This window comes from Otolemur garnettii, unplaced genomic scaffold, assembly GCF_000181295.1.
Source record: "Otolemur garnettii isolate 467f Iridium unplaced genomic scaffold, OtoGar3 scaffold00003, whole genome shotgun sequence".
Lineage (NCBI taxonomy): Eukaryota > Metazoa > Chordata > Mammalia > Primates > Galagidae > Otolemur > Otolemur garnettii.
In genome coordinates, this window is record NW_003852398.1 from 21,931,625 (window position 1) to 21,948,168 (window position 16,544).

Below are 16,544 nucleotides of genomic sequence, written 5' to 3' on the forward strand. Positions count from 1 at the left end.
CTCCTGCCTCCGCCTCCCAAGTAGCTGGGACCACAGGTGCCCGCCACAATGCCTGGCTATTTTTTGGTTGCAGCCGTCATTGTTGTTTGGCAGGCCCGGGCTGGATTCGAACCTGTCAGCTCAGGTGTATGTGGCTGGTGCCTTAGCCACTTGAGCCACAGGTGCTGAGCCCTGGCAATGTTTTTGTTGCAATTGTCATTGTTGTTTAGCTGGCCTGGGCTGGGTTTGAACCTACCAGCCTGGGTATATGTGGCTGGTGCCCTACCCACTGAGCTACGGGCACCTCCTGTTTACTTTTTTATTACAAAGTAAAATGCCATATGTGGCTTGTGTTATAATGGACATAGTTGATTATAATCTGTTTGAGCCTGATCCTCCTCTCCACAGTGGAGGTATAGTTATACTTCCCATCCTATATTGCTAGTACATTTCTTAATGTTTCTAGTACCATAGGAGAATAAGGTGTTAATACTATTGTCTCCCCTTTGTTTTCCAAAGATTATGAGGTTTGGGTTTTTTTGGCTTAGCTGCAATTATACTGCTTGGAGAGGCCCAGGGTATTTCTGAATTGGTGCTTCCTCAGAGACCAAACCCAGGTTTCTGCACCTGGAAATGAACCTGGATCACAGCCAGCAGCTGGTCCAGAAGCTGTGGGGACCAGGCAGGATACTTGCCCTTAAAGCATGAAGCTTTACCTTCAGAGGGAGGCCTGTCCTGTTTCCTGCTGGTTTTGGCAATACCAGTGATGATTCTGAGGGTCCAGCGTGTGCCACTCACGTTACCAACACTATCTCTGGCTTTCACAGTGCTTTGTCACTAGCCCCCTTTTTAGGTGAAGAAATTAGAAATTCAGAAATGCTGCATAATCTGCTCGATGGCATGCAGGTAGTAAGTGGATGGGCTGTGCGTCAAACTGGGGTTTCTGTGATTGAAACCCAAGGCTTTTAAACATCATTACACCACGCTGTGCCTACAGATTGCCCACTTGCTGGGCACTGCAGAAAGGTGTGTGGAAAATGACTGGGATTTCTCTGTTGGCCACTCCCCGGGGTTTTGTCCAACTACAATACAGAAGAGAGAGTTTAGGAAGGAATTGGGGGATAAAAAGGATGGAAAGTCCTCAGAAAGCATTTAGGCCAGTGGCTGTCAATCCTGTGTCCCACCCCCAGACTCCACTGTAACTGGTCTGGAGGGCAGCCTGGAGTTTTTTACAAGGTCCACAGATGGTGCCAGGGTGCTCCAGGGTGAGGCTGGCCACTTCAGTCTCCAGATGAGGAGGCTGGGGCCCAGACGACACCAGCTGAGCCTCTGCCACCAGCCAGCTACATGAGCGGGATTACCCATTCCTCATCATACAATAAGGCTACGAAGGACTGTTCAGATCCAGGGCCAGTGACTCTGCTTATTGCCAAGGTTCACACAATAAAGGCGAATTCAATTTCCCCTTGGCTACCCTGAAAATCCCATTTTCTGGGGCAGCCCATTGAAATGTCATTTTCTTTCTGCAGCACAGGGTCGCATCAGTCAGATGGGGATAGTTCTGCTTACTCCTGAGGATGCCATTGTGAGGACTGTGCTCAGCGCCAGGAGAACCTGCTTTGCCAGTGCTAGTCAAGTGTTCGGTACTCCCGTTACTACATCACTCCCCAAGGATTTAGGGCAACTGAGGACTAGTCGCCTCTGGGGAAATGGAGGGCAGGGCTGAGCACGTGGTGTGGTCCTGGCTGAATCTTATCTTTGGACTAGGAAGGGTTCTAATAGCAGTGACTGACGGTGTTACAGATAAAGGAAGTCAGGAGGAAACCACAAGCGTCTGACTTACTGAAGGCGACATCAGATCGCTCTTGCTTACACTCTTGGCTCAGGCTGCTCCATCTTCCTGGCCACTTTTCATGTCTTCAGAGAAGCCCAGCTCTCCCTACCTCAGCCTTCCCTGCAGCCTGCAGCACTTAGGGCAGTGGTTCTCAACCTCCCTAATGCCACGACCCTTTAATACAGTTTCGCATGTTGTGGTGACCCACAACCATAAAATTATTTTTGTTGCTTCATAACTGTAATTTTGCTACTGTTATGAATCGTAATGTAAATATCTGATATGCAGGATGGTCTCAGGTGACCCCTGTGAAAGGGTCGTTTGACCCCCAAAGGGGTTGCGACCCATAGGTTGAGAACTGCTGACTTAGGGGAACCTTGTGTATGTGCTGTGCCCATGAAGATGGCTGGGCTGCCAACAGCCCTGTTTCTCGGATGGGGAGGGTAAGGCACAGAGAAGTGGGGATTCGCTGGGGGGCAAACTGTTGAAAGAGAGGCGTGGCCCCTGGGAGATGTCAGCGTCCTTGTTCCTGACCTGTGAGTATGTTACCACATACACAAAAGGGACTTTGCCAGTGTGACTAAGGGCAAGGATCTTGAGATGGGGGTTGTCCTAGACAGCCCGGTGTGAGCACATGGAGTCAATGTCATCACAGGGGCTTCTAAGCCAAAGACGGGGGCAAGAGAGTCAGACTCAGAACAGGAGGTGTGATGATGGAAGCAGAGGTGTGTGTGAGGGTGAGAGAAACAGATCGGAGGATGCTACACTTTCGGCTTCAAAGATGGGGGAAAAGGCTTTGAGTCAAGCATGCGAACATCCTGTAGAAGCCTGGAAAGGTGCGGAAATGAATTCTCCCCTGGGGTGTCCAGAGGAAACGCAGCCCACCTGCACTGTGCTGGTAGCACAAGAAGGCTCATTTTAGTCTTCTGACCTCCAGAACTTGAAGAGAATAAATTTGTGTTGTTTTAAGCCACTAAGTGTATGGTGGCTAAGATAGTAGGAGAGCCTGGAGTTGGATCTCCTCTGTACCTCCGGCAGATAGCTGGGACGGCTCACAGGACAGGGGAGGGATGGGAAGCCTGCTGCTGAGGAGAACACCCCTTTCTTTCTGGTGTACCAGAAGGGGGCTGGGCTCTATTTCTGGCTTAGCTACTGACTCACCACGTACCTTAGAACAAGCTCCTCCCTCTCCTGCAGCCTCAGTGTCCTCATCTGTTAGGGCCTGAGCTCTTCATTTGTAGTTCCTTCCAGCTTTCAGGTTCTGGGGTCCTGTGAGTCCAGTGCTCCCCTCCCTAATGCTTCTGAGGGCAGGCACAGGATGACGGAAGAGTTGGCTCTAGAGGCAGACAGACCTGTACTTGCTCTAGCCTTTGCCACTTAGTAGCCACGTGACCTGGGTGAGTTACTTAGCTTTGAGGGGCATTGTTGTCTGCATTTGAAAACAGGCAATAATTTTTGGTGGTTGTTGGGGGTCAAATCCAATCAGGGTGGCTGTGCCTGGAATAACAATGATCACAACTGGATTCCAGGTTTGATGAACAGAGCGTAAGAAGCTCCACTAGGCACTGCTGGCAATCCCGGCAAACTGGAGGTGACCAGCCTGGTGGTCCATGAGCTAGCTCTGTGACAAGCTGGGAGAGACAGTGCTCTTGGTTGGGGACACGTGGTACTGAGCAGGGCTGGGAAGCTGGACTCTCTGTACTGGACTTGGGGGGAGAGGGTGATGCGGAGATGTACGTGTGTTGGGGTAGGGTCTTGAGGTGTGTGACTCGCACTTACTCAAATGGGTCACTGGGGTCTGCTTTCTGCAGTTCTGGTGGGATCGGGATCCGCTTGTAGTACATCTCCCAGTCAAAGGCGCCCCGCATGGCATCCCCCGCCTGTGTCTCGTACCGAAAGTCATCGTGGTCAATCACGTCGATCATGGGGCACACTATGGTCTTGCGGTTCCGAGCGATGCGGTCTGAAGAAGCCAAGAGATGCCTGTTAGGTGAGGCAGGATGCGGGAGCGGCTAAGTGCACCATGCTATTTGCAGCTCACCTGCATTTTTAACATTGTACCGGGGTGATTTCTCTGAACACTTGAGTCTGAGAACTAGTGAACAGGAAGGAGAATGCAAGCTTTGACCAAAAGGGACCAAGGCCCCATCCCAGTCCTCCTCCCTCAGTAGGTCTCTGAGGCAGCTACAAAAATAATGTCTCCAAACCCCAGTATTCTCCCTCTAAGAAACAGGACTGGAAGAGGCTCTGCCTTATGGGTTGTAATAAGGACTGGAGACCACAATGTTTGAGAGCGCTCAGCACAGGTGCCTATTAATGATCGGCACCGTGTGGGAAGAGATTGAGTTCCTTCTGCCAGGGCCTGTGGTCTAGCTGGCCAGGCTCTGCATTCCAAACCTTGAACTTGACTCAGGGTCCCAAACAAGCACCCAGCATTTGCCCCCTGATAGCTCACTGGCACCCTGGGCTGCAGTCCATGAACAAATGACTCTCCTTTTGAGAGTTCAGTTCAATTTTTCTCTGTGGACGTGGGAATGGACTGTCCTATGGACTGTCTCATAGGCCTATGAGAAGCTCATCCTATCAAATTCATTCTCTGCCTAACCTACCAACAGAATTCCAGCTTTGGTTTGGAATTTCTTCCTCCTACCACCAAGAAGCTCTGACTGCTGCCAGGGGTGCCAGTGAGCTGTTGGGGCAGACGGCTCACCATGGGGGATCGAGTGGGCTGTGCTGAGGTGCCTGGCTGCTCTGGGCCCGCAGTTAAGTTCCAGACTTGGAGTGGGGAGCCTGGTAGGGCCAGAACAGGCCAGCAGCAGCCAGGGGCCCAAGCATCATCAAGCTATGGCACAACCGTCTTTTAGGAAAGGAATCAGCATTTCTGTCTTTTTCTTTTTTCTTTTTTTCCAGTTTTTGGCCAGACTGATTGAACTCGCCACCTCCGGCATATGGGGCTGGCGCCTTACTCCTTTGAGCCACAGGCACTGCCCTCATTTCTGCCTTTTTCTAATCTGCAAGAGATGGTCCATAGGTGGGTCATGAGATTGTGTGTGTGTGTTTTTGTATTTGTGTATAATGAACCAGAAGAGAATACTAAATATCAGGCTGCATTCTAGGTAATAAAAGATACTGTGACCAGAGATGCTTTTTCAGGAAACATGTTTCAGTCACACTGCATGCATTTGTGTACTGGACTGAGATGTCCAATGTATTCTTACTGTGGCACGTGGCTTTAAAAGTTTGAGAAATGTTGTTTTCAGCAGTATACTCCCAAGTGCAGGCTGAGGGCCACCAGTGCCAGATGCACCCAGGGTGTGTTTAAACACTCCCGTGCCCACCTCTAGCCCAGGCCTACTGAGCTAAACTCTCTGCAGTTGGCTTGGATTTACCTTGTGGATAGGCTCCCTGGAGGTTCTCAACAAAGACTAAGAATCTCCTCCAGAGAAAGACCTAGAGAAGGTTCTCCACTCCTAATCATTCATGGCCATTCAGGGAATTTTGCTTCCAAAGAAATACTTATAGGAACCCAAGTGGTGGGGGGGAGAATACGGGAAAGGGGCAGAGGGAGATTGGCAAACTCTCACCCAATGTGCACAATGCACGGGTATACAGCTTACTCCCTGGATGATGGGCTCGACTACAACTGAACTTTACCTTAGAAACGCAAACAGTGTAACCTAATCATTTGTACCCTCATATTAATCTAGGGGGAAAAAAAAGCTGAGGCCACAGTGCTCTTTTGGCTGTTAGTTGACATGTGGGGCTTACCAGGTCAAGGCAGACTCAGAAGACAGTGCTGTGCTCACTTGGGAATAGAATGCCCGAGTTCAAATCCTGACATTGCCACCTGTTAGCCGTATAACCTTGGATAAGATCGTCTGGTGTCTCTGAGCCGTGGTTTCCTCGTCACAAATGGAGGAAGACAGCATCTATCTCAAGGGGGCTCTGTGAGGCCATGGGATGTCAGAGCCAAGATGCTTAGTGCAGCCTTGGAGCGTGACCGGCACTCAGCCGCCATTCTCTGTGTCAGGATTACTGAAGGAAGCTCAGGAGCAGGAGTTGCAAGGCTGAGCAATCTCCTTCGTTCTCTTTGTCTGTCAGTTTTCTCATTTGCCAAATGTGGATAATAATGCCTGGCCTGCCTGCTTTACCACGTGATGCCCCAATTCAAATGTTAATGTGGCCTACAACGCTAAGGGACTAATAGAGCTATGATGACGACGACGATGATGATGATGATGATGAGGGAAATGATGTCGATGGTGGCTTTCCACTGGGGGGCTGTGTCCCTCTCAGGCTCAGAGATGTGTGCTCTCCAAAGGAGGCAGAGTGAGCTATGCAGGGAGGTGTAAATGGCTTCATAGACAAAAGCCATGATGCGCTCTCTCAGCTGCCGATATTAGCAGGGATAGACTTTTAAATCTACACCACTGCTTCGCATTTCTATTGGAAAAGGAAGAAAAAATAAACCTTGGGACGTTTCTTCCATGTACGTCTGCAGATTATGAAAATTGCCCTCATATATTTCCATAGAAACAGAGTTAAGGGCTATTTAGACCATGAGCTCAGCTTCAGGCCCCACCACTTCATTCTCTTTATGAGTTGCTGAATGACCCTACAAATGGGTTGTTCTTCCAGCACATAAATTAGCCGATTTATGGTGAGGCTTTTTTCTTTTCTTTTTCTCTTTCGGTAGTGAGAGGCAGATGCAGAATATCAGTTTACCAGAAATTCTGGGTTATATCCTTTTCCTAACCCACTGAAATCCTAGACCCTTGGAGTTAGAAGCACATAATCTAATACAGTTTCTTGCTGATCTGTGTTACAGACTTGTGGGATTACCCTGGTAACAGTAGGTTTTGCTTTCTGTCCTCACTCTGGAATGGTGGCGTCCCTAACCAGTGCTCCTCAAAGTGTGGTCCCTGGATCAGCAGCACTGGCGTTGCCCGAGAGCTGGTTCAAAATGCAACTTGTCCAGGGGCCTCCTGGATCAGAAACTCGGGCAGGGAGGGAGCATTCTTGTGTTGTAAGACATCTTTCCAGCAGGGATTCTGATGTACACTCAAGTTTGCCCTAAACTTCAGTCCTCTTTGCTCCTGAAGCTTTCTGTGATGGAGAGCTTACCCAGCCATTCTCGAGGCATTTATTTTTCTCTCCAGAGTGATAACTCTTCCCCAGTCTGCCTCCAGCCCCAGCTCTGACTCCTGGTCTCAGTGGGACATTTCCTTACCAATGTTAGCACCAGCCCGCTGCCTTCGTCAAAACTCAACTACTCGAAATTTGGGCCTCATTCCTTAGCAAGCTTGCAGGTGCCTCATGCCCAGCCTCTGATCCTCACATCTCCTTCCTGTCACAGACCATCATAGATGGCTCTTGGATCTTGCTACCCTCTGCTGATAGCCCTTCCCTGATATCTGTCAGCAGCTCTTGTCCAAGAGGAAGTGAGTTTAGGCAGGCAGCGTGAAACCATGGGAGAGAACAGACTTCAGAGCCTGACAGATGGTGACTCTGAACTTGGAATAAGCAAGTCACTCAGAATCTCTGAACCTCAGTTTCTTTTACTACAAAAAGGGGATACTTTTGACCTTGCATGGTGAAGAATAACAATAATGCTTATAACCTGCCTGGCTCACAGAAGCAGTGCAGTGAGTGGTAACTACTTCAAGCTGATGTGATGCCCCCCTCCCCCACAGTTTAGCTTTTAACTTGAAGTAATCTTAGGGAAACAGTCATGTCCTTAGCCACTACAGTGCCGTGTGACTTTGGCAAATCACCTCTCCCCTCTGGGTCTTCCTTCTCTGTGAATGAAAGGACAGGACTGGTGGATTTTCAGTGTGTCTTTGAGCACACCTGGACCTCCAAATCCCTTGTGGCACCTGGTATTGTGCTGGGTATATATCAAGCTGGCAAGGGAACGCTTGTGAGGGATTCCCTGCAAAAGACTGGGGCTGGTGGTGGCTGGCTCCTTCCAGGCCACCTCCCTTAAAGTGAGAGAGAACCCTTACCAAGCAAGGGTGGAAGCCAGTTGACATTGGCTTCACAGTGTGAATCCAAGAATGTGATGACATCCCCAGTGGCCACTGAGGCCCCCAGCATTCGAGTCCTGATCAGCCCTTCCCGTTTCTTGGTTCGGAGAATCCTCACGCTGGGGAAAAGGGCCATGTAGGCTTCAAGGGGCTTCTTCAGGTGCTCTGTGAGGGACACAGGAGAGGGCAGATGGATTAGAAGAGTTGCTTAGTAATCCTTCTTCTGACTCCTCCCTTACACGCGCGCTGCACTTCCCAGTCTAGACACAACTGTGCACTGCCTCATTGGACTTTTCAAATAGGACCAAGAGGGGCAGGGATCACCACCTGGGTACTACAGATGGGGAAATCAAGGCCCAAAGAGGTCCAGTGATAGTGCCCAGACCTGGAGCACAGAGAGGTCTTCTGTCTAAGGGTACGGGCATTTGTGGATTACACCTGGAAGGGACCCGTTCCTTTACTCCCTGGTAATAATATCTTAATTTTTCTTGGGGACACTGCCCCTCCCTTCTTAGTCCATCAGGCTTGGGCGGGGCTGACCCATGTTCTGGTTCCAGCAGAGGAATGTGTGCTGTGGGCCCAGCCCATCAGGGCATTCCAGTCCCTTGGCCACAGGGATTGGCCCACGGCCATGTCACCTGACCTGCTCCACATAATGAGTCCTGAGAATATTTATTTTACTAGACTTGCTAAGTTGATTGGCTGTAAGTCTAGAGCTGCTGGTGACATCTTTGGCAAAGCGAGGTGATGAGAGATGGTAAGGAGAATCTGCTGAAAATGAAGCCAGCGTATAAAAGTGAAAAGAGACAGAGACATCGTCTTGACAGCATTTTGGTTCCCCAGAGCCCCCTGCACCTGACGCAGGTAGACTCCTTGATATTCTCATTACACATGAGGACAAAGTCCTCTCCTTGTTGGTTCTAATGTGGGTTGGATGTCTACCCTATGCCCAGCAAAGTTGTTTTGAGTAAATACCAAAGCCTTGTTCTGCAAAAGTCCCAACTTTACCATTGGTGTCTGTTGATTTTACTCAGAGTTAGGTTCCTTTATGAAAACTCCAGAATAGGGTGATGCCTGTGGCTCAGAGGAGAAGGGTGCCAGCCCCATACACTGGAGGTGGAGGGTTCAAACCCAGCCCTGGCCAAAAAAATAAAATAAAATAAAACAAAAACACCAGAACAGCTTCAAAAGAAACCGATAGCTTACATACTACTTAATGATGAAATATTGAATGTTTGTCTCCTATGATCAGGAGAAAGGCTGTACACTTTCACAACTTCTATTCAATATTGTACTAGAATTGCTAGCCAGTGTAATTCATAAGAAAAAAAAAGGGATTGAAATTGGACATACAATTAGTAAATGATGGGGTCTGCTGCGGAAATGTGATGGTTTCCCCCTTCTGGTTGTAGCTCCCCAGCCTCTGAAAATCATATGCTACCATCATGACTTTGTTACATCTGCCTTCTTTACTATAATTTGCTTAGTTTTTATGTTGTCTTTAATCAACTCGCTTTGGTAAATTCAATTTATTTTATTTTATTTTTAAGACAGAGCCTCAAGCTGTCCCCCTGGGTACAGAGCCGTGGCATCACAACTCACAGCAACCTCCTACTCCTGGGTTCAAGGGAGTCTCCTGCCTCCGCCTCCCAAGTAGCTGGGACCACAAGCACCCGCCACAACGCCTGGCTATTTTTTTTTGGTTGCAGCCATCATTGTTGTTTGGCGGGCCCAGGCTGGATTCGAACCCGCCACCTTAGTTGTATGTGGCCGGCGCCTTAACCACTTGAGCCATAGGCGACGAGCCAATTCATTTTAAAAGGAAATCTTAAAGACCTACTACAAATGGACAGCTGGTATCATTTATAATGAAAAACTAATAAATAAAAATACTCAACAAATAAAAACAAAACAAGGTGCTTAGATTTTTGTCAGATCCCCCTGCCTCCCTACGACTGGGAGCTTAAAGTGTGCTCTCTTTTGGTCAAGAAGGGAGCTATGGAAAACCAGCTGAGGTGCTCCATTTAGACAATCAGGACAAAAGGAGGAGAACTGAAAAGGCAAGGGCCTCTCTACAGGATCCAGTGTCACTTAATGCAAAGTCTCCAAGGCACCTGGAATCAGTTTGGGTGCCACTTACATCTCTTTTGTGTTGGCACACTCAGGGAAACACCGTTCTCATCACTTTGATTCGCGTCACCAGAAACTTAACTGGAGATGAAGTGTGTTTTGTGTTGTGTTGCCTGGCACCTTGTCGGTTGGAGAAATTAAAATACAGAGAAAAGATGATCTACGCACCTACAAGCAGGGGCTACAAGTCTAAAACTTCAGGTCTCTTCCTGCTCATGCACAAAGATTAATATGGCTTCTCTCACCCTTTCCCACTTCTCTTTGGAACAGTGACTCTGGAGAAAGCAGAAATCAATTTGCCCTAATTGTGGGCCTAAATCTTTCCGAAAGAGACTTCCTTGGGCAAAAAGACAAGATAGCAAGAGGTATGATCGTGCTTCAGATATGCTGCTATTCAGGCAGGAATGATATCTTAAAAAAAAAAAAAATCCATAGTCATTGTCTGTGACTACCACTTCTTCTTGGCTGGGTTCAACTGGTAGGTCATTACAGCGAGAACGAGATAATCTCCTATACCACACGCCACTACTCCCATCAGAGGAGAAATATCACCCCCGTTCGGCTCTAATCATTGAGGGCCCTGCTCGGCCAGAGCCCCATCACTAAATCACCCTAAACGCAGATGGCTGTAGTCATTACAGATTGACCAATTAAGGCCTTTTGACAGCTTGTGGTAAAGTTGGAGCAATTATTTAGGGGCAATTATGCTCCTCCTGTCCTTATTAGATTGTGCGTTTACACAAAATCAGGACAGTCATTTTTTCTTTTTTGGAGACAGAGTCTCACTCTGTTGCCCAGGTTAGAGTGCTGCGAAATCAGCCTAGCTCAACCTCAAACTCTAGGGCTAAGACAATCCTCCTGCTTCAGCCCCCTAAATAGCTGCAACTACAGGTGTGTGCCACAAGGCTTAGCTAATTTTTCTATTTTTAGTAGAGACAGAGTGTTAGGCTTATAGGTGTGAGCCGCCGTGCCTGCCTAGGACAGTCATCTCATTTTACGACACTGTCTTCTTGGATAAGGACATTCCAAGAAGTCACAAAATTTTGGAGCTGGAAGGGACTGCAAATGAAGATGAGGATGGTTATGATGGTAATTACAGGAACAATCAGTGAGCCCCTGCTTTCACACGGATCTCCCTATTTCCTACATACCCGACACCTATAACCACAGGACAAACCAGGAATGATGGCTTCATCTTATAGAAGATAACGCTCAGCCTGAGTGTAAGGCTCAGAGTGGGTGACGTTACTTGCCCAGGGAACAGCGTTTACAGATGATAAAGCTGAGGTCTGAGACCCGCCCTACCTTACTGCATAACAAAAAGCAGGGCCTTCCTACCACACGCACCACCCCCCATCTCTGCCTCACTTTAGTCAGTTCCTTCATTTTACCCAGAGTGGAGGAGGGTGAGCCAGAGAAGTTAAACACCTTACCTAGAATTTTACAGTGAGGCTACAACATGGCAGGGCTATAAGTCAGGGATTTTTCCAGCCTAGGATTTTCCCCAGCTTCGTAAGTCCTAAGGCAGGGATGGCAAACTAACTTCTTTCAAGTGCCTATCCTGACGGTTGGAATGTATACTGAAAGCTGTGTTAAGAAAGACTCTGCGGGGGCAGCGCCTGTGGGTCAAAGGAGTGGGGCACCAGTCCCATATGCCGGAAGTGGCAGGTTCAAACCCAGCCCTGGCCAAAAACTGCAAAACAAAAAAAGAAAGAAAGATTCTGAGGCTCTACCCTGGCTTAGCATGAAAGAGCCAGGACGAGGAAGGGATGTCTCAGCATCTGATGTGGCAGGGAGGCTGCAGCCCTATTGCCACGTACTCGTCATCACTAATCCCAGGGCTGCCTGATGGTAAAACAAAACAGAGTTGGCTTTGCCCTTATTAGACCTAATTTAGTGATGAGTCAGAGCCATCCAACAGGGCTTGAGGTTCATTCTGGAGGAGGCGAGTCCCCACCATGGTAAGGCATCGAGCAGGTGTTAGATGAGCACTTATCAGGGAGCTGACAGATGGAGGCTGTGGCACAAGCACCTGGTGCCCCACCCATACCCACTTGGCGTTTGTTCTCTCCCCATGGCTGACTGCCTGCCTGTCTTCCACCTGCCAGCATCTGCCACTCTGCAATGTTGGTGGAGAACCACCCCACCCAGGACATGTGCCCTGTGCTGGCTCCAGAACTCCCACTGGGACGGAGCACAGGTGCTTGCAGCGGTGCCATCATGGGCACTCTTCCTGGCTGCCTTTTCTTCCTGTTCTCACTTCCCCACTTTCTGGTCTGTCTGACATCTCCTCCCAAATGAACTATTTGCACTTAAATCCTACCTCAGGATCTGCTCCAAGAAACCCAAACTCAGACAGGTTCCAAGCAGGCATGACTCAAAAGACCTCCAAAGCTCAGTGTGTGATTCTCTGAAGTTCATGGTGGCAACTCCAGCTCAGCAACACACAGTTCTTTGGCACCCAGTTTCTAGAAATAATGGCTAACACTTGTTTGGTACTTATCCTTTCTTCACTCTCAGGGGCTTTACACCCATTTTCTCATTTTTTTTTTTTTTTGTAGTTTTTGGCCGGGGCTGGGTTTGAACTCTCCACCTCTGGCATATGGGGCCAGCGCCCTACCCCTTTGAGCCACAGGCACTGCTCCTCATTTAATTTTTTTAAAATTAAAGAATCACTTCAAGTATATTTTTAAAAGTAGAATAGGATAATAACCTCCCTAGCATGGACCCATCACTGAGTTTCAGAAATGATCACCCCCAGGTCAATTTCATTTTATCTCTGCTGCTTCCCATGGGATGATTATGAAGCTAATGGGACTGTACTTACTACCATCACGCTTTAAGAGGAGAAAAACCCCAGGAGTAACGTTAAGAGGATGCTGCAACTTCAACTATTATAATTCTAGTTTCTCTCCCAAGACTACTCCCAAGTTATCTCAATGTTGGGCACATGGTATCCTCTCAGGAAATACTCGATGATCCCACTGGACTCCTCCCACAGCCAGTACAAGGATGGGGCAGGTATCACCACTTCCAGTATTACTGGAGGGGAAACTGAGGACTTGGAGGGGAAGACTGCCCCAAGTCTCTCAGCTGGTGCGGTCTGAGTGAGGACCAGGGCTCATGCTTCTCACAGTCGCACCTGTATATGCTGCTCTGTGCGCACGTGTGTACACACACACACACACACACACATGCTGTGGCTTCACTGTGGCCCCTGGGGCCCTCTTGATTCCTGTCTTGAAATGGAGCCTCTAACTCCAGCCTGGGTGGAAGGGCTCTTAGGATTCCAAGGAAGGTTATACCTGGTGGGTTGTTGCATAAGGAGAAGGTGCAGTCAGAGAAGTTTTGGTGGTGGGTTGAACGGCATAACATATCCTTCTAAAAGGTATATTGAAGTCCCAACGCTTGTACTTGTGAATGTGACCATATTTGGAAACAGGATCTTTGTAGATGTAATCAAGTTAAGATGAGGTCATACTGGATTAGGGTGGGGCTAATCCAATGGCTGGTATATGTGGGGACTACATATATATGTATGTAGTCTGACATTTTTTTATTTGTCTGAGACAGTCTGGAGCTTGTCACTCTCAGCTAGAGTGCAGTGGCATCATCATAGCTCACTGCAACCTTTGACTCCTGAGCTCAAGTGATCCTCCTACCTACGTCTCCTGAGTAGCTGGGACTACGAATGTGTACCACTATGCCTGACTAATTTTTTTATTTTTAGTAGAAATGGGGTTTCACTCTTATTCAGGCTGGTCTCGAACTCCTGAGCTCAAGCAATCTTCCCACCTCAGCCTTACAGGATTATAGGCATGAGCCACCACACCTGGCCTGACTGATATATATTTAAGAGGAGAGAAATTTGGGCTCAAAAGACATGGAGAGAACCACAAGTGATGATGAAGGCAGAGACTGGAGTGATATTTCTACAAACCAGACAATGCCAAGGATTACCAGCAACACCAGAAGCGAGGAACAGGCACAGAAAGATGCTGCCCTGGAGCCTTCAGAGAGAGCAGGATGCTTTGAGTGGGGACTCCGAGGCTCCAGAACTGTCAGAGAACTGACTTCTGTTTTAAGCCACCTAGTTTGTGATTCTTTGACACAGCAGCCATAGGAGACTTACATAGGAGCAGTGAGATTCTCACACAATGGCCCCGTGACAGGGACATGGCAGGAGTGAGGTGCCTGGTCTGCGGAACTGCAACGGCCAGGACTCTGCTATTCTTCAGGCCAGTCTGCATGTAGCAGGTCAAGTGGTCTCTGAAAAGAGCAGTAATTGCATTCTCCTACTCCCTCCTTAAAACTCTTCAGGGGCTTCTCCTGGCTCTTGGAAGAAGGTCCAATGTTCTTACCAGGGATGACAAGGCCGTGCATAGTCAGTCCTGCCCCCTTCCAGCCCTTCTGACCCCTCCTTCCTCATTGCCTCCCTCCCCTGACGTCTTCTTTCAGGATTTCAAAGGCCATATGATGTCTCCACAGGTCTCAGGGGCTCTGCCCATGCTGGTCCTTCTGCCTGGATTGCCTGAGATCCCAATCACCCCTACACATCCCCCTGGTAACTCCCACTTATCCTTCAGATCTCAGCGCAAACTTCAACTCCTCACAAAAGCCTTTCTTGGAGTCCTAGACCACAGACAGCACGCCCCTACATTGGTGCCTTGAAGAGCCCTGGAATTTGTCCTTCACAGTGCTCAACTCAGATCCCTGTGGCATCTTTGCAGAATTCCTCGCTAGCTCTAAGCTTGGTTTGCTGGCAAGTTCTGTACACGCTCTGCTCACCAGGGCAACCCTTGGGCCTAGCGTTGCCAATCTCTGCCATTCTCCTCTGCTGTCTCATCTGATTGTTACACCAGTGCTGTGAGGAAGCAGGCTACAGCCAATCACCCTCACTTCAAGCTGAGGGAATTCAAGTCTGGAAGATACTTCTTGTCCAAGGCTGCTCAGCTAGCAAGTCAAGTGGTGGGGACAGGACTCAAGTCCAACTTGGTTTGCTGGCAAATCCTCATTGCTCTATATAATCAAATTAATGCCCCAGGTGGATTATACCAGTTTCTATCTCTGATGCCACTGGGCCTTGCAGAAACAAGGGGAGCTTGTTCAGCTGGGGAGTGCTGAAAGTAAAGGAGCTCTGTGTGTCCCATGCTCTGGCAGGACACAGAGCACCTGGGGGCCAGCTCCATGGATGGGACTTAGAGGGAAGTAGGAGCAGGTCACCGACCAGGTAAGCCTGGATCATGCCCAGAGGTGGTTCTCTGGCTGGGGTGCTGCTGACGGTGCACAGGCCATGGTGGGAGAGGGGCCCTTGGCTCATGTGGGCTGCTTCTGGGGCCTGTAAGCGTTCTAGGTCTTTTCTTACTTCTACTCTGCTAATCTTCTGGCTGTTAAAGTGTCATAGTTATCTCTTTCCTTGCATATTGGTGCAAAATTATTTGCTTATAAATCTTAGTGGATTCTAAAGCACTGGTGATCCATTTGAAGACAATGGAGGACACATGGCCATCAAAAGCACCACACTTCATCCTGCTGTGACACTCAAGGGTTTCTAGTCAAAGGAAACATTTTAAGACGAGGCAGCCCCTCACTGTTACTATCACTGTCATCATCACAATTTCCATCAGGTACTCATCGTGTGCTGAGGCCTTGTGTTATGTGCCATTATACATGTTGTCCCTTCATTCTCATGACAACTCTAGCAGGCAGGCACTGTTAACACTCCTGTCTTAGACAAAGGAAAACTGAGGCTCAGAAATATTCTCTGTGAATCTGTGTTCAGACAGTTGGTAGATGGCAGCCAAGGCTGGCCTTGTTACCATGCAGCTACCCCACCTCCCAGTGCCCCTGGCCTGGCAGGTAGCAGTTTTCAATCCCAACCCTTTGGGATGCTCAGGGCTTTCACGTGCTTGAAAAACCTATAAATATAAATACGAAAATGTAAATGAGAGGTCAAGAAGGAAAGCTATAATTATACCAGGACAGGTTTTGGCAGGTGAAACACACAAGCATTTCAGCATCATTTACTGTTTGGAAAAGGGAAACAGACCAGCACTTCAGGAAAGATGCCTTTTCTGGCTCAGAGTCCCAGGAGGAATTTCGGAGAGTGGCAGAGCAGAAAGAAACCTCAGAGTTCAGCTAAAAGACCTTCTTCAAGCCCCTTTGACGTGAGTCCACTCATTAGACAACCTAAGGCACAGCAGACATATTGATGTGTGGCTTTGGAAAGCCAGCCATTTCTTTCTTCCTCTTCCCTTTCCCTTCCCCTGCCTCCTCCTCCTCTTCTTCTGGACCACAGCTTTACTGAGCTATAATTCACATGTCATACAGTTCACCCATTTTATAGCATTGAATTCAATGTCAACCAGCCATTTTTTGCACTGTTAAAGCAGTGAGCCAACTGTACTTCAACTAGGGCGTTTCTGGAGAGAATTCAGTTCAGTTTAATCAAGGAAGCATTTACTGAGCTCCTGCTGTGTGTCAGGATCTGTGCTGGGTACATCCCTTTCTGTTGATCTATCACACCAGTTTACAAAGCATGGTCCCAGACCAGATGCATCAGCATTATCTAGGAA

At 48.5% G+C, this 16,544-nt stretch overlaps 1 protein-coding gene across 1 annotated transcript in view; it reads right to left on the reverse strand.

Moving 5' to 3' along the window:
• GALNT10 (polypeptide N-acetylgalactosaminyltransferase 10) overlaps positions 1-16,544 on the reverse strand; it is a 221,049-nt gene that overhangs the window by 32,475 nt on the left and 172,030 nt on the right. The window contains exons 5-6 of the mRNA XM_003782019.3: positions 7,819-8,004; positions 3,593-3,776 (exon numbers count right to left, since the gene is read on the reverse strand). Coding sequence (XP_003782067.1) covers positions 3,593-3,776; positions 7,819-8,004 — 370 coding nt within the window. The remainder of the gene's footprint in view (positions 1-3,592; positions 3,777-7,818; positions 8,005-16,544) is intronic.